This window comes from Hakea prostrata, chromosome 1 (assembly GCF_041222555.1).
Source record: "Hakea prostrata isolate BN-2017 chromosome 1, UWA_Hpros_2, whole genome shotgun sequence".
Classification (NCBI taxonomy): domain Eukaryota; kingdom Viridiplantae; phylum Streptophyta; class Magnoliopsida; order Proteales; family Proteaceae; genus Hakea; species Hakea prostrata.
In genome coordinates this window covers 74,630,804-74,653,161 of record NC_142600.1, presented here as the reverse complement: position 1 = coordinate 74,653,161, position 22,358 = coordinate 74,630,804, and the positions used below count along the sequence as shown (strand labels likewise).

General features: G+C 41.7%; 1 protein-coding gene across 1 annotated transcript; it reads right to left on the bottom strand.

Annotated features, from left to right (window-relative positions):
• Positions 1 to 201: 201 nt before the first annotated feature.
• AAE3 (AMP-dependent synthetase and ligase family protein) lies at positions 202 to 3,797 on the bottom strand. The gene is made up of 4 exons (XM_089142354.1): positions 3,357 to 3,797; positions 2,190 to 3,252; positions 1,861 to 1,964; positions 202 to 784 (listed from the first exon to the last, which is right to left on the bottom strand). Exons 1-4 carry the CDS (start codon positions 3,555 to 3,557, stop codon positions 566 to 568), a joined length of 1,587 nt encoding a protein of 528 aa, XP_088998480.1. The 5' UTR covers positions 3,558 to 3,797; the 3' UTR covers positions 202 to 565.
• Between the last annotated feature and the right edge of the window lie 18,561 nt (positions 3,798 to 22,358).

Below are 22,358 nucleotides of genomic sequence, written 5' to 3'. Positions count from 1 at the left end.
TTTTTTTTGTTTTTTTGAAATTCTGGGTTTTAAGAAAAAAGAGGGCCTTTTGGTTTTTTTTAAATCGGGAATAAGGATTAGGCACCTACAATAAGTTGAAAGGTTCAATCCTGCTCAATCAGGCCATTTTCACCAACTTCGTTTAATTCTAATCTTGTCGATCCAGAAATAGTTCAACTTTTCGCCAAAAGGAAAAATATATATATAATAATAAGGAAATTTTTTCGTTTATTAATGAAATCGAAAACAAAGTAACTCCATTACTGTACAGAACAGAGTGCTACCAAAAAAGGGAAATACAGAACGGGGACAAGACAACCCCTCCCAAGCCCCATCCCCTTCCCCCAGAAAGAAATTAAAGAAAAAAGAGCTGCAAAAAGACATCAATGTCTTATTTGATCCGTTTCAAAATGTGGAGATGGGTCCTCTTTTTCTCTATTTTCATCTCATCAGAGCAACATTATTAAATAAATGGACAGCATGCTCAACTGGTCCTCTCAACTTGATCACTGTTCCTCCCGTAGTCAGTGCAATCACAGGAACAAAGCAATCAAAGACTATTGATTTATGCTCCAAATTTGGACACGCTCCCAGCAGAGATTTGAGAAAGAAAGTGTTCCGCTACAATACGCCTCTGGATCTTGCCGGTCGCAGTCTTAGGGAGGTTGTCAGTCATGAAAACCCTCTTTGGGACCTTGAAGGCTGCAAGATTTGTCTTGCAATACCTGAGCACCTCTTCTTGATCAATTTTTGAGCCCTCTCTGGGAATGATGGCACAGTTTATCTGTTTTCATAAAAACCATTAAGAATCTATCGAACACATGTTTAGATCAAATCAAAACATGAAATTAAAAAATAAATGAATAAAATGACGGTAAAATTCAAGTGTTCAATTTCAGTACTGCACATTGAAATTGATCTTCCTGCACATTGAAATTTTGATCTCAACCCACAAGTGCTGCACATTTAATACGCAACATTCAAGTTTGCCCCACAAGATTGTCAAGTCATGGCTTGTATAGTCTATGTAATCACGACTCACGCCTAAAATCTAAGCCTTTCGGTTACCTAAAGGGCTAGTGGCGTCGATCCAAAGTAGGTAAACATCAATTACCAAACAAATACCTAAACATCCAAACACCTGTCATGCCTTGATTGTATGCATCTTATGCAAATTCTCTGTGCCTTGACTGCAGAATGCCCTACCCATGGTATCCAGATTCATTGCTTGGTATCACAGGTAAGGAACAGACCTAGACACAGGATCTCGGTGCATATGCACCTCTCCACAACCAATCTCCCTCCGCTATCTACATCATTCGTGGAAGGATTCTTTCTAGAAAAACAGTCATCTGCAATCTGATCACTAAAATATGATTCTTCAGCGAATCTTAGATTAACACTAGTGGGACCTTGCTTTGGGTCCTACACAATAAATGCTCAGGACCATCAAGCCATTCACTTTGGGTGGTGGGATCAAAATTTCGATCTCGACTATCGAAATTCAAAATTTTTTAATCCTACGGCCGAAATTTCGACTTATTAATCCTGTGCAATTAATTGGCAAAATCCAAACTTTTTCGACACTTAGTGTGATTGTGCCAAATTGTTGCTTCTGTCCCCTCCATTATTTCCTGACTCTCCTACTATTTCCCTTCTCGCGTCATGTTGCCCGTCAGTCCATTATTAAAAAAATACGTCCTCTGCTACTTCTAAAGGGAATCAATTAGGTCTGGACAAAAGTTATTAGTTATATTACCTCTTCGCCATTGCCCGTCAGTCCATTATTAAAAAAATACGTCCTCTGCTACTGCTAAAGGGAATCAATTAGGTCTGGCCAAAAGTTATTAGTTATATTACCTCTTCGCCATATTTTTCGTCAGGGACACCAAAAGCCACCGCCTGAGCCACTTCTGGATGCGACAAGAGCACTGCATCCACCTCTATTGGTGATATCTTCTCTCCTGAAATCATCGACATTGAATTTTGGAGGGAGTCAGATAACTATCATTTCGAATTTCTACAAAACGGCTGTAGCCACAGGCCCACAAGATAAGACTAATTGATCCAATTTAATATTCAAGATAATTACTTGCCCCTGAAGGAAGAGACAAAGAATATCCCCAATAATCCCCATCATTCTGGTATGGTCAATGAACTAGAAACAAATTCACCGTTAGAAAACTCACCTCCACGGTTAATAAGTTCCTTAATACGGCCGACGAGATTCAAATAACCCTCAGAATCCATGAAACCGATATCCCCTGTATGAAACCAACCGAAGCTGAACGCCGCCTTATTGGCTTCGGGGTTGTTCTTGTAACCCTTGGTTACATTGGGGCCCCTGATGCACACCTCACCCTTAACCTGCGCAGGTTGTTCCACACCATTCTCATCCAGAATGGCCATTTCAAGACCCGCGGGTTTCCCAACTGAGCCGGGCTTGTGTGGACCGTTTTCCGGCAACGGATTCGTCGACATCTGATGCGACGCTTCTGTCATTGCGTAGGCTTCCAACACCGGCGCCCCGAACGAGTCTTCCAACCTAGACATTATTGACGGAGCAAGCGACGCGCTACAGCTCCTTATGAATCGCAGCTTCGGATATACGGGCTCTGGTTTGCTAAGATGCCTATCCAAGATGATCTGGTGAATGGTAGGGACAGCCGTGTACCATGTGGCGTTGTATGTTATCATATCTGACCAGAACGTCGATGCTGAGAATCGTCCCGCCGCGGGGAGTGTCACGGCAGCTCCGGCACCGAGTGAACTCAGTAACCCGGCGAGCAAACCGTGCACGTGGAATAGCGGAAGTACGATAACGGTAGAGTCGGTCTCTGTAAGCTTATACGCAGCTTTGATATTCTGTACCGAGGAAGCGAGATTTAGCTGAGTCAGCGGCACTCCTTTGGGTCTACTCGTTGTGCCTGAGGTGTGGAGGAAGAGCGACACGTCAGATGGATCGTTCACAATTCCGGAAACAGATGTCAGATCTATCTCGACGTTCGTAGCGTGAAGAGACGAAGAGGACAGAACGATGTCGCCGGCGGATTCAGAGAGCGAGGTTGTCGCGTGAGGAATTTCAAGTTTTAAAGCGGCGCCTTGAGCGGCAGGATTTCCTTCTTCTGATGTTAATAGGATCTTAGATTCAGAATCCGATAGGTAGAACTCGAATTCTTCCTTCGTGTAGGCCGCGTTGAGAGGTGCGGCTGTGGCTCGGGCTCTGATCACAGCCAAGAACATAATCACAAACTGCAAAACAGCAAAGCAATGTTAATGATTATTACATCGAAACGATGCGAATTTGACTCGGAAAACAGAGTAAATCCAATCCAAGTTAACAACAAAGAACCAACCTCGACGGTGTTGGGGAAGGTAAGGGCGACGACATCACCAGGTTTAACTCCGACGGCAATAAGACGAGCGGCGGCTTGATCGATCAATTGTTGCAATTGAGCGTGTGTTAGATCGAACTTGCCAGAAGAAGAAAGAGCTCGCCGGGATGGAAATTGATCGGCGGCTTTCTTCAACAAGCCAGTGAGAGTAGGATTTTCCATGGCGTAATAGACGAACGCAGAACACAGAGATGAAATGAAAGATTGACGTCGACGATTCACCAGAAGAAACGGTTAGACGTCGACGGCAACCAGGTTAAGCGACTGAAAAGGGATTGCTTGGTCCGAAAGAAACGGTTGCTTGAGATTAAATAGTTGGAAAGTGCAGATGTAGCCCAAGCGAGCGGTGTAGCCGACTAGCGCCTGTGCTGGCCTCGTGCATCTTGGCACGGCGGGCGTTTGATTTGCTGGCTGGGTTACTTCATCAGGGGAAGGTTGGACTTGGGATGGTTAGCCACGTGGCATTTTCTTTAGAGTTGCAGAGCTTCTGGATATTTTCGGTAAAGAGCAAAAGTTATAGATATTTTTAGTAAATTACATAGGCCGGATCAACCGGTCATTCTTGTGCGCGCTGCACACCTTTAATATTGGACCATTCATTCTTCACATTCCATGTCCCAGCCAGGCACGAAACTTCCCTACCCGAAAAGAAGAATCCCTTTGACAGTTTGACTGACTTCTCTTTTGTGAAAAGGACATCTCTACCCTTTGTATCGGAGTGGAAAGCGATACACACGAGAACCGGTATCATTCATGTTGTTACCGATATAGATTTTTGGTCTAGGAACGAAAGTGATCGGAGGGACCAAATCATTGAGAATATCCGGTTATTTACTAACGAATCGATATGGTTTGTTTTGATGTTTGAATCACAATAAATGCATTCATTATCCATCCCTCAAAAAAAAAAAAACATAATTTAATTCACCTTTTCAAATAAAAAATAAGTAAAGAAAAAACTTGAGTTGATCTGTTATCTTGTAATAATAAAAAAATATTTTATTATTTGGAGATTTTATGGAGATTTTGGGATATGAAAAAGTATGTAAAGACTTAACTCAAGAGACTCGTGATTTGTGCTATTATTAAAGAGTGGAAAATGCTCTTCTACCGACTAAAGGTAGAGTGCCAGAATGTGGATGAAATTTTTATTATTTTTTTCAAAAAATAATTTTTTTACTGTGGGTTCCACTGTTTGGTGTGGTCAAGAACCCGTCAAGAGCACTTTGTGCTCCCCGTAGGGGGAGCTGACCCAGACTCTGAGTGACATTGGTTAAGTTAATAGTTGAATCCCATATTAGTAGGTATGTAGCATTACTCTTCAATTTTTCCGACATCGCACCATGAAGAATTAGTAAAAGTGATGTTTGATTGTATATAGGTTCAAAAGGAGAAAAAGCATAAGATCCATTGAATCTCATATTGTAGGTTACATATTGTAGGTTATAAATCGAACAACGGACTTCAGGGCTGAAGGATCTTACCCTTCATAATGGTGTTTTGTTGGGCAGAGTTGCTTGGAGGTTGTGGCAAAAATTCGGAATCCTTAGGTGGTGTTTGTTCCTGGAATTCTCTGAAATCGACATTGAAATTCTATTTTAGGGTATCATAATTCTATGGAATAATAATAATAATATTATATTATTTTAATTCCGTGAATGAACTTATCATGAAAAGCCATTTGATAACGTCAATTCTATGAATTGATTCAACTTGAATCACTTGAAAATATTTTTTTATTAATCCATGACATTTTGAAGAATGACTACCTGACCCACAAGAAATTCTGTCTCCATGAATGTTTTTGTCATATTTTATTTTATTCTATTTAATTTATGTATCAACGGTGAATAGGAATTTATTATATAAACACAAATTCATGTCTTGAAAAAGGAATATCTGAAGAAAGACAGATATAAGAATCTTATTACAATAAATTAAACTTACGATGGGAACTTGCAGGAAATATGTAGAAAAAATGCAGACGTTTGTCATTTTATATTTCATTATAATTTATATAATAAAATAATCTCATGATCAAGGGAAATATAATTTCATGACCAAATAATGTTACCTAGGTTTTCAAGAATTAATGATCCTAGAACTTACCAAATTTTATATTTGATTCTAGTGTGATATTTTTTAGACATTAATTTTTTCTATTAGTATAAAAAATATAATTAAATTATTTTTATATGGTACTTTTGTAGCGTGTATTTTTCTTATTTTATATTTACGGAATCAAGAAATTTTACCCATGCCTATACAAAGTCATTAGATTGCAATTTGCATGCAGTCCAAATTATATTAGGGCCTGTTTGGTTACATGAATCTAAGAATTATACATGTTTGGTTGTAAAAATCTCTAGATTCATGAATGATGCGGATCAATTATGCTTCTGGATCCGACTGAGCCTCCTCTCGTATCCGGGACGATGAGTCCTGCAAGAAAGGTTAGATGCGGGCCGGCTTGTGTGCCGGGCAACCGCCTCCGATGGCAAAGTCAGATGATGAACCGAATGAGGTCTCGTGCAAAAGCTACACAAGATTATGCTCAAAGTGTATTGGTTACTTACCGGAGGGGTAGATCTGTGTATTTATAGTGCGGGTGTTACCTTTTACGTGTTTGGTAAGTTGGCCTGACAAGGGCTGATGTTTCTCCTCGGATCATGCTCCCTTGTCGTTAGTCCCATTCAATCAGCTGTCGAGTTGACCTTCTATAACAAGGTTGATTGCTATATTTGTGGCGTACGTTACGCCTTTGGTTATAGAAGATCGGCATCCTTCCCGACTAACCGCAATGTGGAGCCCCATTCAGCTGGGACCCGATTACGTTTCATCATGATAGGGTCGGGTGTAACCCGTTTAATATGACGGTACCCACTCATTCGGGTTATACCCGACTTGTGCATATCATTCCGTATCATAAGCCCCCTATCCCGATCGTTGCTTGCGATGTTCGGGATAGTTAAGTGGTTGGAATGAGTCGTATCTCGGGAGGTTCCACGAGTTCCCTTTCCTCGGGACATTTCCAGGAATATCCCTTAGTGGGCGCATTAAATGCCTGCGCACTAAAGTGACCAGCCGTTTTTTGTAACGGCTGTCCTCAGGACTTCGCCCAACCTGGGATTGACACGTCAGGCGGCTAGGCGTAGGCTTCATAATGAGAGCCTCGGGGGAGGCGAACCGTTTTTGCTTTGCAACCGTTGATCGTCAGGAGTCGTAACCGTCTGATCAAGAAGTGTAACGCCTCTTCCGGCAGTATAAATAGGGGCCTTTACCTTCCTTTTCTTCTCACTGTTTTCTTCGCTCTCGACTAAGCGACGCTCCCGACTGACTTCTGAAGCCTTCTCAAGCCTTCCCTGCTTTTTAATCAGTAAGTTTCTTTTTCCTTATGGCCCCGAGAAGATATAAGGCCCCGAAGAAGCCAAAAGTAAGCTTGAGAGGGTTTAGGTATCAAAACAAGGTTCCCGTTCCCATCTATCGTGATAGACGTCGTCGGCCGAGGGTTATACCAGTGAGGGTGATAGCGATCAAACGAAAAATACAACCTGACCGGGGATCGCCTGAAAGAACTCCATGAGCAATCTTCTGATGAGGAGAAATCCAAATCTAATAGCTGCTCAACCCAGGACGACGATCCCCGACTCTATGACGAGATTCAAGAGATGTTCCGTAAGGACAAAGAGAGGCAGGCGATGCAAGCCTCGGCTCCATCCCTCGCACCCGATGAAGTGGAAGGGGAAGTAGAGACCGGGGTAGAAGCAGAGGAAGAGGCCGAGGTTGAGACCATTCCAAGTGTAGAATCCCGGGAGGGTCCTGATCAAAGTTTCGATTCGAACCCTGATCCTGTTTCTGATTCTGCCACTCCTTCCGCTCAGAGTGCCCTAAGACCCGAATCTACGGCCACTTCCCAAGATCCCCCTGCTGTATCTTCCCAAGCCTTTCTTCGAACTGATGTCCCATCTACCTCCCGACCATCCAGATCAAAAGCTCCCCCTCGACCGCCCTTTCAACGTCCTAGCGGTTTCCGGGGGCCATCCCTCGTAAACCCGATGTTAAGAAACTCGACTCCGCAGCCTTAGAAATTCTTCAAGCCGAACCCTTAACTCCCCGGCACATTAATTTTGTCCGTAACTCCTCGGGACCTGAATTCTATCTTTGCTCCTTGTTTCCGAGGATCCGGATAGGTTTTTGGGTAGTTTCGGTATTCCCGAGGGATATCGGGTTATTATCCCGACCGATAGCCGAGAGTAAATAGTCCTCCCGAGGGATTTTATCCCTTATATTATGATGCTTTTATCGGGGGTTACGCCTCCCGTTGCATGATCTTTTCATAGACGTGCTTGAGCATTATAAGCTTAGTCCTTCCAATTTGAGCCCGAACGTTGGAGGATTATGATCGGGTTCGTCGGTTTTTGTAAGTCGATCGGGGTCTTCCCGACTTTTGGCTTATTCCACCATTACTATTCCCTTCATCCTCACAGCCAACGCGGCTGGTTTTTCTTATCCAAAAGAATTTCCCCTTCTCAAGGGAACTTTATTCTGAAGGATTCCCTCCCGTCCACTACCAAGAAATGGCGGGAGTTTTATCTCTTTTTTAAACCACCTTCTCCCGAGCCCTTCCGTACTCAATTCCAAGAAGTCTCCAAGGGGAAGATCGACCGTCTGAATATTCCTGTCGCCCTTCATCCCGAGGAGGAAGATTATGTAGATATAATAAACTCGGTTGACGATGACGAACTCGCAGTCCATGGGTATTCCATGGAGTACGAGTCAGTTCTTCAGCTATGGGGTTTCTCCCCGAGTAAGTCTCTTTTTGTTGTTTATGTGTTGTCTATGTTGTGCTGACCTGATACGTACTCTTCGTCTTTCAGTGAGCCAAAACATCTCCGAAGATGATCTTCTGGCCATGGCGCTCGGGAACATGGACGAGGCCAAGCGACGGAAGCTTGTGCCTACAAGCAAGACTCCTTCGGGAGTACTCAAAAAAGTCCCGGCTCAAACTCCTGCAGCTGCCAAGGCGGTAGCCCTTCCTCCCAGGGCATCCCCGGACAAGAGTTTAAAGAAAAAGGCTCCTTCCTCGGGAGCTGAGAAGCGTAAGGGAGACGGCGTCCCTCGTCCTTCAAAAAGGGTTCGCATTGACGAACCGGCTCGGGAGGTTGCCCCTTCTTCCTCGGGTGGTGACCTTGGTTTCAACTCCGTTTTCAGCGACTCGGAGTATGCTGAACAGTGGCTAAATGATGCCACTAATGATGCTGATGCAACATATCTGTGCAACCTCCCGAACAGGGAGTTTTTTAATGAGGGATTCAGGTACCTGTCTTTCTTCCTTTTTCTCCCGAATCACTATTATGAATCTTCTTACCCGGGTAAATTCTTTTTTCAGATATGTTGCTGGTGCGTGCACATTTTTTTCGAGTCTCTTCGCGAGCTGGGACCGCCGGTTAGCGCTGGCCGAACAGCTCCATGGGGAGTCGACGTTCGGGCCCGCACGCTATTGCCAAGGAAGATGCGGAGAAGAACGAAGGACGCCGAAGAGAAGCGGCGAACGAAGAGGAAAGGGATGTCCTTTCCAAAAGCAAGAGCAAATACAAAGGGAAGGTCGGTGACTTGGAAGAGAAAGTCGGGAAGGTGTCCGAGGATCTGAAGGCATCTGAAGCCCTTTTATTGGTGGAGAAGAATGAGAATGCCCACCGAGAGACAAGTTGAAAGAGCTGGAGTCCTCGGGACAGGAGCTTCAAGGCGAAGTGTGCTGGAGGAATACTTCTCGACTCCAGAGTTCAAGAGTCTCCTCCCGGCTGTTGCTACTCCCTCCTTTAAGAGAGGTATGCGGGTTGCCTTTAAGAAGGCTCGCAGAACCGACCTTCCTCGCCCCCGAGAGCTGGAGAAGCTACTGGACCCTCAGATTTATGATGAACTCAAACGCCCTCGTCCCGAAGGCCTTCCCGAGATTGAGGATTTCCCCTTTCCTGATGCTGTGGATTACATTGATCCTCTTCCCCAACCCTCTCCCGAAGACGAGTAAGGGAGGAAGGTGAGGACGAAGAAACAACGTTCGGGAAGGAGATAGTGAGTTGCCGGAGGAGCTGAGGGCGAGGAGGAGATCAGGTTCGCCCGCCAACACCGTAGGCCTGTTGGAGTCCCTCGAGGGCGTGACCGAACCGGCTGTTGTGGAGGACCTTCCCGGGAGTCCTTCAGTTAAAATTGATTAAGTCTTAATGCTGAATATTGTAATCCTTTTATGACTGAATCAAATTTTTCTTCGTTTTTGCATAAACCTGAGTATACGGTATTTTTAAGAAAAAATGCAATTCCCATTAAGAAAGAAGTAATTACTCAATCGGGAATCACCCAAGTGAATGGTATCTTTGAAGTCTTTTTTGAAAAGATCAATCTTCCTTAAAAAGGAATAATTAATCAACGGGAATCAACCCGAGTGAATGGTATCTTTAAGAAAAGATGCAAGTTCCTTTAAAAAGGAGTAATTAATCAAACGGGAGTAACCCGAGTGAATGGTATCTTTAAGAAAAGATGCAATCTTCCTTAAAAAGGAATAATTAATCAGACGGGAATCAACCCGAGTGAATGGTATCTTTAAGAAAAGATGCAAGTTCCTTTAAAAGGAGTAATTAATCAAACGGGAGTGAACCCGAGTGAATGGTATCTTTAAGAAAAGATGCAAGCTTCCTTTAAAAGAGGAGTAATTAATCAAACGGGAATCAACCCGAGTGAATGGTATCTTTAAGAAAAGATGCAAGTTCCTTTAAAAGGAGTAATTAATCAAACGGGAGTGAACCCAATTTATTGTATCTTCTTTAGAAAGATTCGATCCGGTAAAATGTGAAGTCACAAACGGAATTGACCCGATGTCTTTATTGGTAAAACTTCTTCAAATTTGTGGAATGCCATGAGCGATCAATCGGGCTTCCGTCTTCGATTCTCTTCAGTCGGTATGATCCTGGCCTTGTTTCTTTTTCCACCAGATAAGGTCCTTCCCATGTTGGAGCTAACTTTCCTTGATTTCTTGGGTCCAAGCCCCTGCTCGTCTTAAAACCAGATCCCCGATCTATATCTTCGGTTGTTAACCCGAGAGTTGTAGTGCTGTGCCGCTCTCTTTTGATACAATAGATTTTTCTGTTGTGCTTTTGTCCGGGTTTCTTGTAAGAGATCTAAATTCTCCCTGAGTCCTTGATCATTTTGTTGTTCATTAAACGTATCATAACGCAATGATCCAGCCAATACTTCCACGGGAGCTAGGGCCTCGGTCCCATAAGCCAAACAAAAAGGGGTTTCCCTGGGGTTCTACCTAGTTCCGTATGACCGTACACTCGGAGTTCCTCGACCCACATTGCCCGATTATCCTCCAACCTCTTTTTGATCCCATCAAGAAGTGTCCTGTTGGTGACCTCAACCTGCCCATTGCTCGTGGGTAGGCAACCGGCGAATCGATGTTCTATATGGTACCTCATACAAAAGGCTTTGAACCCACCTTCAAATTTTTGCCGTTGTCCGTTACTAGTATCCGGGTATCCCAACCCGTATATTATCTTCTCTTGAAAAAACTTTTCCATCTGTTTCTCCGTGATGGAAGATAACGGCTCAGCTTCACCCACTTTGTGAAGTAGTCTATTGCAACCACCATGTACTCCCGATTCTTGGGAGCTTTCGTAGTTTCCCGACTAGGTCCATTCCCCACATCGAAATGGGGTCTTAGATGGATATCATGGGGACCCTGGTAACTTTGGGACATTAGCGTGTCTCGGCATCGTTCGCACTTACGGACATATTCAATTGCGTCTTTTTGTATTGTAGGCCAATACTCCCGATCTTAATACTTTTTGTGCTAATGCCTTCCCACCCATATGCCACCACATATGCCTTCGTGATTTCACAAGGGCGTAACTCCTCGGATGGCCCTACACATCTTAAGAGGGATTCTGAAGGACCTTCTATATAGGTGCTCCCACCATGGTGAACCGAGCCTTGGTTCAACTTTCTTTGCTTCTTTCGGATCTCAGAATGTCATCCCGAATATACGAAATCGAGGTGTGGTCCTCGACTCTTTGCTGATCTCAAAGGTTTCCAGCTCTGGATACTCGCTATTTAATTCTTCAATGTAAACCGCAGTCCAAGTTTTTGTAACTTGCCATTGCATCGAGAGTTCATCTGCATTCTCATTTTCCTTTCTCGTATCTTCGTATGTTACCCCTCAAAGAAGGTTTGAAACTGTCCAACCTTGACCAAGTATTTAGCCATTCTTTCATCCTTAGCTTCATACTCCCCGTTTGGTTGACAACCAATTGAGAATCACTTCTCACTTCCAGCTCCAACCCCGAGAGCTCCCACTCGCAAGCCTCGCTATGCCCTCATACTCCCTCATTGTTTGAGGCATTTGAATCTTATTCGTGCGTGGTGAGTTCTCTGACTCGAGGTCAATCCTGCTCCCGATCCCGAAATATTACTCGAACCATCAACATGTAGAATCCACAACTCGATTTTCCTTCTTGCTTTGGTCACTTTTCCTGTATTGTGCTTTCAACAATAAAGTCCCAACACCGCTTTTATGGCCGTCCTCCCTAACTCAACTGATACTCCTAGTTCCACACCACCCACCATCCTCCCGCTACATCCCCTTTGAAGTATTTTCTTTAACAAGTTAGTCACATGATCTGCACCAGTAGGCCTTAGTTTTCGTGATGCCACGAGAAGTGCCAACGCTTGCTTATCAATTCCGTACCGTTTTTCACATCTATAAGCACATGGCTCACATAGTAGATTGGGTTCAACGGTATCACCCCAACCAAAACCACCACCGCTGATTCCGATAAACCGTAAGAGCTTCCCCAGACAGGGTCCCAAACGTGTTGTCGGGTTGTTACAAGATGATCAAGGCCTATTGACACTCCTGTCCAAGCAATTGTTCCCAACTGACGGTCTTGGCTTTGAAGAATGTATTACACTTTTCCCCGCTCGATATGAACCGATTTAAAGCCCACCCTCCGGTTCCTTTCTTTTATAGTAACTTTGTCATGTTACCAATCTTGAATCTTTTCTGATTAGCCTCGATCCCTCTTTGGGAAACCATGAACCCAAGAAACTTTCCCAGAAACCCAACGCATTTTCAGGTTCAGCATTCTATGTCCTAAGAACATCGAATGTCTCTTCCAAGTCACCAAATGTCCCGAACCAAACTTTTTACAAGCATGTCGTCCACATATACCTCCATGTTCCGCCCGACGTTTTTGAAAAATCCTATTGACTCCGATAGTTGCGATTCTTTAACCCGAATGGCATTACTCGGTGTAATAACTCTCCGTCCATAGGGTTTTTGCCTTCACCATTAAGATCTTTTTCGTTCGTCCATGAAGCTAAACCTCATCCCATCATCAAGATCATCCAGAGGATCAACCTTCCCTTGTTCGCATATCTACACATCCTCCATTTCCCATTTGCTTTTTTCACCATAACTACATTCAACCCTTCGATTGGTTCTTGAACCCCTTCTCAATTTTTCTACCTCACCCCGATTGCTCTCTTTTCAATCCAAATTTCTTCCTTTATACCTGCATCTTTCTATCCTTCTCCACTCCTCTATCCATATCATTTCACCACAAGATATCCCATTATCACAAAGAACCTCCTTCTTGAAATCCTCCCTCACCAATGAACTTTATTTGACTGTTGATCCTTTCCAGCTTCACTTCCCAGCTTTCTTCATCTCATCCAACTCGCTTCACTTTCCTCTTTTCCTTTTTTGTTAACATTGTAGCCGTTGATCCCCATTCCACTCCATTCCAACTTTAACTTCATATGCCGGACACTCGCTCGTCTCCTTGTCTCCTAGATGCTTATCCCCTCAACCACCATGAAGTTTACCCGAACCAAAGTATCTCGGGTGACACTCCTACTTTAAGATCCAGATGGATAGTTCCTTCCGCCACCGTGGATGATCCCGCGAAACCATATAGTGGCGTTGATGATGGTGTTAACAAATCATCAGCCAATTTTAACCTCCCCGAAGGCATCATACGAGATGAGGTCGACAGAGGATCCCGTGTCCACCGAACTCGGTGAACCTCCCGGTTGGCTATTTTGACTTTGATGATGATTGCGTCATCATGCGGTGATATGACACCATCAAGGTCAGCGTCCGTAAAGGTTATAGGCTCGGGGCATCTGGATTTTGCCTTTTCTTAGGCAAATGTACAGCCCCCACGAACCGTGCCTTTTGTTTTGCCTTTCTGATCGACTCCACAGTTGGTCCCCCCATTATGACGTACACGGGTGTTTCCTCCCGATCTACCTTCTCTTTCCCTTTATCCGCTTTTTGTCAAGCTCTTTTGGACTTGGGGATCGACCTCTTTTCTTTGGTGCCGGTGAATATGCTTGACTCTTCCCCGACTGCCTTACGTATTGACCCAACTTTCCTTGTTGAATCAATTTCTCTATTTCGAACTTCAAATTCCGACAAGCATCCGTATGGTGCCCGTAATCTTGGTGGAATCGGCAATATTTTGTCATATCCCGATCCTCCGGAGGTGCACGTATCTTCCCGGGCCATTTCAACTCCTTTTTATCCCGGATATTCATCAGAATCTCTGATGGCTTCGAGTTTAAAGGAGTATAGTTTACTTGTTCACGCTTCCAGTTACTTTTTGGCCTTTGGTGCTTGTCACTTGGGGATGGTTTTTCCTCACGATCCGATCTTCTCGTCCCGATCCGATCTCCCGTCCCGATCTGCTTTAACCCGGCATCTATCACCTCATAGACACCGGCTTGCTTTTGGCACTGCGTAACAAGATGCCGTACGTTTTGGCTTGTCCGTAAGCAAGACCTCCGAAGCCTTTGGTGGGTAATGCCACTCCAAAGTGCGCTGTACGCCACTTGGTCATCCAGCTCCTCGATCTCGATGGCAACTTCATCAAATCTTTTCAGATAATCCCGAATGGACTCATTTCGGCCTTGTCGTATGCCAAAGAGACCGTCGACGTCTTTTTACTCCCGATTGCGCTTCGAACCGAGCTATGAATTTTTGGGCCAGCTCCCGGAAATTATTTATTGATGCCGGACGTAGACTACTAAACCATTTTATAGCCGGGCCCTTAAGTGATGCTGGAAAGGTTCTGCAGAGCAATTCATCCTCCCGACCTAGCACCGTCATCACTGATTTAAAGTAGCCGATGTGCTCTTTTGGATTTGTTTTCCCTTCAAAAGGGATGAAGGTTGGCATGATAAAATTCCTTGGCAAAGGCATGTTCATGATTTCGTCCGAGAATGGCTCCCGATCTACTACATCAAGATCCTCGTCATGATCCCGATCTTCTAGTTTCGCTCGACCTCGGCCACTCGCCCCGCAGCCGATTCTGCCTTGTACCTTCCTCATCGGATTCAACCCGTTCCTTTTTGAGCGAAGGTTTGTAGTTTCCTTCCTTTGGGATGGTGCCCGAGAGGTCGAAATTCTCGATCTTGAAGGTTGGGGCTGGCTTTCTCCTTCCTCCTCCTTCTCCACGACTCACGACGTGCTCCCGACTATCCGGGGGCGGCCCCGTTTGGCGCACGAAATCTCAGCCCGACCTTGCCCATTAGGCGGGTTTGGCGCTGCTTCGATCGTTGTCCTCCCTTTGGCCCGAGTTATTTTGTTCTCGGATGCGCCTTGGATGTCCCCTCTCACCGCCCGAGGCTCTCATTAGCCTTCCGCCGGTGTTGCCCTGCCTTGTTCGACCCCAATTTGGTGTACTAAACCACGTAATCCCCTTGCATTTCGAGCATGCCTTTACGCGTCGTCCATATCCGCCATAATGGCCGGTCCCGGCCTCGTGATGTCCCTTCTTCAATTGGATCACCAACCATGTTGTCCGAGTATCTCTTGTTCTTCGTGACCGCGGTTATCGTTTCTTCAGAATTCCCGATCATCCCCCGACTTTCTTGTCGGGAACGCCATTTGTCGCTTACCATGACTTGAAGATGTTGTCTTCCCACGCGGCGCCAAACGTGCGATCATATGCTTCGGATCCGCCGAGCCTCCTCTCGTATCCGGCGATGAGTCCCCAAGAAAGGTTAGATGCGGCCGGCTTGTGCCCCCGCCTCCGTGGCAGTCGATGATGAACCGTGAGGTCTCGTGCAAAAGCTACACAAGATTATGCTCAAAGTGTTTGGTTACTACCGGAGGGGTAGATCGGTATTTATAGTGCGTGTTACCTTTTACGTGTTTGGTAGTTGGCCCGCACGTGTTTCTCCTCGGATCATGCCCCTTGCGTTAGCCCATTCAACCGCGAGTTGACCTTCTATAACAAGGTGATTGCTATATTTGTGCGCGTTCGCCTTGGTTAAGAAGATCGGCATCCTTCCCGACTAACCGCAATGTGGGCCCCATTCGCGGGCCCGCGTCACAGATAGGGTCGGTGTAACCCGTTTAATATGACGGTACCCACTCATTCGGGTTATACTTTTTTTTTAGGGGGGGGGGGGGGGGGGGAAATTTGGTCCCCACCTTTATTTTTTTTCGTTTTTTTTTTTGGAGAAAGGGGGGGGTGGGTTTCTTTTTTTTTTTGGGGGCCTTTGGGGAGAAAGTCCCCCTTTGTGTAATTATGGCTTCTTTCATAAAGATGTAATCAAAGTACACGTTAATTGGCCAAAAATAAACCGTAGTCGTCTAATTTCGCCAAACATATAATTAAAATGACCTCCTTACTCCTAATTTTATTTATAATTTTAAAGGGTGAGGCAACCATTTTATATGCTCACATGTCAAAGCACATCAACAATGTGTAATGTGTAATTGTGTATAGTTTGTGTTCTATTTTCCTTTTCCTAATACTCATATTATCATGGTTGTTTTTTTGGTTTGCCAACCCCGGTTTCTAAGGCTTTGCCCTGACTAATTTGGTGTTCAACTTGGTTTGCACACCTGTCTGTGGTGGGTGAGTCTCCCAACGGGGATTTTTTGCATCCACAAGGTTCCGATAAGGTTAAGCGGACTAAGCTGCTTACCACTTGGACCAACCCACATTTTTTTTTTTTAAATTTAATATATTAGTTTTGCACCTTATCAATGTTGATACCATATCAATCTATGAGACAGACAAAGGACAACAAAATCCAAAAATCCATTTATCAATGAATATTATGAGCAAGTGTATCTCATACCATCGATGCTCACTGATATCAAATCTAATACCATATTAGTTATTGTATTAATGATAATGATTCCATCGATGCTCACTGATATCAAATCTAATCCTATATTAGTTATTGTATTAAATATTAATGATAATGATTCCGATAGTATGTTTTAAATCCATACTTTTTGTTTCCACACGGCCTTTAGATCACAACACATGGTGTTTTTGAAATCTAATAGTACGTTCTAATCATAACTGTTAGAATTTTTGAAACATTATTTTTTATGGGTCCAAAGGCATTTTTTTATATAGAGGATGTGGATGTGGATATTAAATATACCATCATCGACAGTTTCCTTTTCACTAAGAAGTGTTGGTCATTACCAATCGAGCAAGCATTCGATGGTAATTTTTATAACACTATGTTTGGTGATCTAAGAATCACGTAAAAGATAGATGTTTGACAACAAAAACACAAAAGTTTAGTTGGCAATGATTAACACTTCCCAATGAATCAATTCTTCTTGATGGTATATGTAATAGTTTCTACTTTATATGATTAGACCAGATATAAAATAACGGGTGATCTAGCAACGGTTGAAACAAGTAAGAGACATAATTGGAAGGAAGTTCAGATTGAGTACGACCACAAGAATCCAGATAAACGTTTAAAGATCCATGGAACAGAATCCCAAGAAAACAGGGGAAGATCAAGCGCAACACCACTTGCCATGTATAAGTGGAACTCTACCACCACTCAAGTGAGAACGTCGTACATATGAAGATTAGGAACCAATGGATAGAGAAGCTTCGAATGGCCAAGGGTAATATCCTAAACACTACACAAACCTCGCTAGTCAGCATATAATGGGACATTCTTTTGATTCAGCTTTTAGCATTAAGGCTCTGAACTTTCCCACAACCAGAGTCTTCCTTCAACCTTTTCGCATCCACTAACCTGATTGTTAAAGACGTTCTTTGACCACCCTTGCTCGAACCTTATTTTACAAGGTGACATATAGTCAAAAAAGGACTGACCAAGATTTTGGAGTGACAAGACCAATAAGTTTGCCATTACACCTCCCCCCCCCCAAACCAAAATAATAAAAATAAAAATAATAAAATTATTAAAAATTATTAAAAATTATTAAAAAAAAGGTTAAAGTTTCATGACCTGAAGGAGGCTGGCAAAAGAATTTTCGTGCTACTTACTTGATGGTGTTGATTGTTGACGGTTGAAAGCCAATGGGAGCACTTGAGTTCAATTGATCCATTTGACTTCTTTTTATTTTATTCTTGAACGGCTTTCCGCCACTGCTTTGAGGCATCATGTAATGAGTCCGGATCTGCGACCCCAACATGGAGCAATTTGTGCTTTCCGACGCTTTCTAAACACAAAAACCTGTGAGGACCACGATAAAAAATACTTTTTGGAAAAGAAAAAAAAAAACCTTTTCACCAGTGGGACCCACTAGTTTTCGTGGTCAGGAAGCCATGGAGAGTGCTCCCCCGACGGGGAGATGATCCGGATTCTCATGCTGTGGCCACCAAGTCGCAATGGTCAATGGGACAGGCAGGGTAAAGTCACCAGTCGCGACTCACGATAGTGTGGATATTGCCAAAAAAAACAAAAGAAGAGTGTTTTATATGTGGGTCTCCCTATAAAGTACAAACTAAGCGTGTGGGTTCTAAAGAGACTAACACAAGTAATTGTCGTTAAGTATATTCAAATTTCAAACGTTGAGGGACTAAAATACCTCTTAAATTATTTAATGCATTGTCTTATTGTATTTTTTTTTAAATATATACTTTTAATCATATAATTAATGCTTAAAGACGAATTATCTATTTTTAAAACCACATAAATATAACACAATGAATAAAATAACCTGAATGACACTTTAGTTCTTTTACGTTCAAAATTTATATATACTTAACAACGGCTAACTGTGTTAGTTTGCTTGGAACCCACAGGTAACATATCGCATTAAGAGAACTCAACAAACTATTGATGCAGATCTTTTGTGTTCGAGCAGGGTGTCAAAATCTAGTCATCGATTGTTCAAATGCTATGGACAAGATCACAAGGCATCCACCAGATGCGTGGACAAATGTCCTACCCATATGGAGACGATTTGGACTCCACCCAAACCACACTATTTAAAGGTAAGTCCTTGGATTCTTGTTTTCATAATTTTATTGCCATTCTATTACAGGTAGGGTCCCCTCTTGATACTTGCTTTTTAATTATAATTTTGTTGTTGTTTAAAGCAAAGAAGGTAAACTATTTATAGGGAAGACTTACTAGTACGTCTCCACATCGCATGGAAAAGCCAATTCATCTTTCATTTTCCACCTTGACGGCTTATATTAGATTTTGTTAACGTAGCAAAAGGTCACTTGTCTTTTTGTTTTTATACAACAAAGGGTAAGCTATTTAGAGGAAACTCTTACAAGGCCTATACATATATGGAAAAGCCAACTAATCATCAAACCCCAGTTGATGATTTACCCAGAAAAACCCAAGTTGATGAATCCTATTTTTATTCCCTTTCCATCTCTCTTAGAAAATAAATATCTTTTTAGTGATAAGTAAATCAAAAAAACTTTGAAATCATCATTATCTCTTTTAACTCTGGGATCTAACATAATTGTCAGGAGATCACAATTGTTGTATCTCAAAAATATCATGTATCGTATAGCAAACGGAAATTCGCAATTAGGGTAGACGGATTCTGAGGATATCATAATTGATATATCTCAAAAATATCATGTGTCGTAGCTGAAAGGTGCGTATCAGCAAACGAAAATTCGCCATTAGGAAAGTCGGATTGATCACAACAAGTTACTTGGATTAGTTTCTATTGATGTCATGCATAATGGGCTGATAAAGGCAGAATAAGCCCATCTCTTATATAAAAAAAGGCAAAAAGGAAAGGGCCTAAATAGAGGTCCACACATATTTCAAGCCGAAAAGAAAGCAATAGGTGATTCCTTTTTCATTACAAATAAAGCAAAGAAAGAAAGCCCATGAGACTTTCAATTCATTTAGTAGAATAATATGGGATACCAAAAACTTATTTTGGTTCTTCAATTCCATGGAATCATCTTCCTCTTTCTGATGACCAACAAGTTAATTGGATTAGTTTCCAAATTGGTTGTAATTCTCTCCTTTGGGTTATGGTTGGATTTGGGAATTATCACAACGACATTAAAATGGCATGACTCAAATTGTGGGAAAACTTTGTTTGCTATTGGGTGCGTGTCTTTCATGTGTTCTTCATGTCGTAAGATGTTAAAATGCAATAATTGTGATTACAAGATTTCGAAGACGGGGAGGGAAGGGGATTACAATTGTTGAATTTTCAAATGGTATGTACCATAAATGCAAAAAGTTGGGGAAAAATTCATTTACTGTGCACAAAGTGTACTCTTTATACCAAATAAAAGGCTGAGATTAAAAGATTAATTTTAAATTTGAAAACTCCAAAATAGCCTTTTAGTTTCTTTGTTTTCTCAACCTTTTATTTGGTATATATGTGCACAACAAAGAATGATTCACAATAGAGGATGTTTACTCAAAAAATTTGTTATGAACATTTCATAAATCAACCGTTAATTTTCTACTGGCCATTAATGTCTTTGAAGAGAAGAATAATACATTTTATATTATTCCTAAAAATTACTGAGCCTTGCATTAATTCAAAGAAAACATTCCATTACTACCCGAAACCACTTGCATATTGCATAATTGCAAAGTTGGAGAATAAATTACTCCCCCAATTTTGTGCTTGTATAGTTTGAGAATAAATTTCTTTCCCAGTATTCCACTTGTATTGTTTGAGAATAAATCTCTCCCACCTCATTTTGTATACTTGTTTTAATTTTTTTATTTTTTAATAAGATCAATTTTATAGAGATTATTAGAGAAGCCGTTAATGTCTAAATGTAGCTCATGAAACACATGCATCAATCTCAATAGAAATTCCCCACAATGAATTTTTTTTTCATGAACCCAATGCACCACACTACATTAGAGGAAGAAATCCATCAAATCCAAAAATGTCCTCGACCACCCACTATGATAGCCATTTATGATTTGAATGACATCCAGAGAATTAGGTCTAACTTCCATTCTATATATAATAGCCTTCAGAGCTTCTATTAATCCATTTCTAATCCCATTAGAATCCAGTGCTCCACCTACAATAGCAAACACAACATTGTCAAGGTGGTCCTTCCCATGCTCCATAACTACCCTTGCCATCACCCACATGACCATCACTATAAATGACCACCCACTCCACCTGTTTTCGAGACTTTTTTTTTTTTATTTTTAAACTAGTAATATTTATTATTATTATTATTGTTTTTCTAATAGAGTTTATGTATAATGAATATGATCTATTTTTCTATTCAAGTAAAAGATCAATTATATTAAGAAGAGAGGAAAGGAAAAATTTCACATTGAGAACGCCATAAAACAGTAGCCACCCCACATTAGGTGTTTGTCAAGTGTAACTTACCCAATAAGCTTGAATCTCAGCCTACATATACCCTCACTTTCCATTTCTTGAATTATTATAGCTGACCAGGTTTGTATTGGAGCCGATGTTTGTTCCTTCGCTGTAGAGATCGTCCCAAACAATCAGTAACTCTATTAGTTTCTCTATAACAATGTGTTATTTTTCATTCTATCAAATTTAAGTAGAGTTACAATATCCATCACCCCTATAACGATGACGATGATCTTATTCATTGGTGAGTAGGAGAAGATATAAATATATATTAATTGGGTTTTTTTTGTTTTGTTTCCTGGACCTATGTGAGAATAAGTTATGTTATATAAGGATAGAAATATATAAAGATTACATCCAAAATCTTGAAATTCTCACCCCCATGGCATAGCAAGGAACCTGAGTATGACCATTTATGATTTGAACAACCTTTAAGCTTCCATTAATCCACTTCTAATCCCCATAAAGTTATTTTTTTGGGTAAAAGAGAGAAGGGTTGTTAAGTTCAGAATAATCGACTCTGATTTGAGGAAAACCCAAATCTCAGAGAGGGGCAACCACCCTCAGAATCCCTCCAAGTTCATGTGTTAAGCAAACACAACATTGTCATGGTGGTCATTCTCCATGACTCTATAACTACCCTTGTCATCACCCGTATGACCATTTTCATAAATGACCACCCACTCTTGATGCCTAATTCAATGCGTAAATGTATTAGACTTCAAAAGAAATTAAAAGATATTCTAAAATATAAAAAAAAATCATAAGAAGAATATGAGAACCCTCCCATAGGAATGAAGAAAATATTTCCAATTTATTTATAAAAATTATAAATATAGATAAAATTTATATACCAAAAATAGATATAATTTTGTTGCAAAATCATTTCATCCCTAAATCTATCCTGATACGAAAACCTCAAATTCCAAATTTTTTTAAATCAGAAACTTAAATAAATCTTAATCTCAAATACCCTAAAATGGCCACTGAAATAAAGAAAAATACTAATCATAATATATTCGAGGACAATATCTTATGCGCATTATATCTTGGACAATAAGAATATAATAATATCCAATGGCTGGGATCGTCTTATTATCACCAAAAATCCAATATCGTAGCGTCATAATAAATCGTCTTTTTTCTTTTTGGTAGAAAAGTAAATCCCACTCAGCAAGTGGCAATTAAAGTAAATAGGAGTAAAAGCAAAGGTTCTTTAATTACGAGAGGTCCCATCATAAAAGTGGGGATCTGTTTTATTTACACGAACACGTTTAATAGTTCTTTTTGTAATTTTCCCCTTAAATTTGGTAAGTGACACA

What these genes read in the sequence shown, in the direction of transcription:
- AAE3 (XM_089142354.1), bottom strand. Translation starts at nt 3,557, where the DNA reads ATGGAAAATCCTACTCTCACTGGCTTGTTGAAGAAAGCCGCCGATCAA. An exon ending in CCTTCCCCAACACCGTCGAG is followed by an intron (nt 3,253 to 3,356) that starts GTTGGTTCTTTG and finishes GCTGTTTTGCAG; the next exon opens with TTTGTGATTATGTTCTTGGC. An exon ending in ACGAAAAATATGGCGAAGAG is followed by an intron (nt 785 to 1,860) that starts GTAATATAACTA and finishes TTATGAAAACAG; the next exon opens with ATAAACTGTGCCATCATTCC.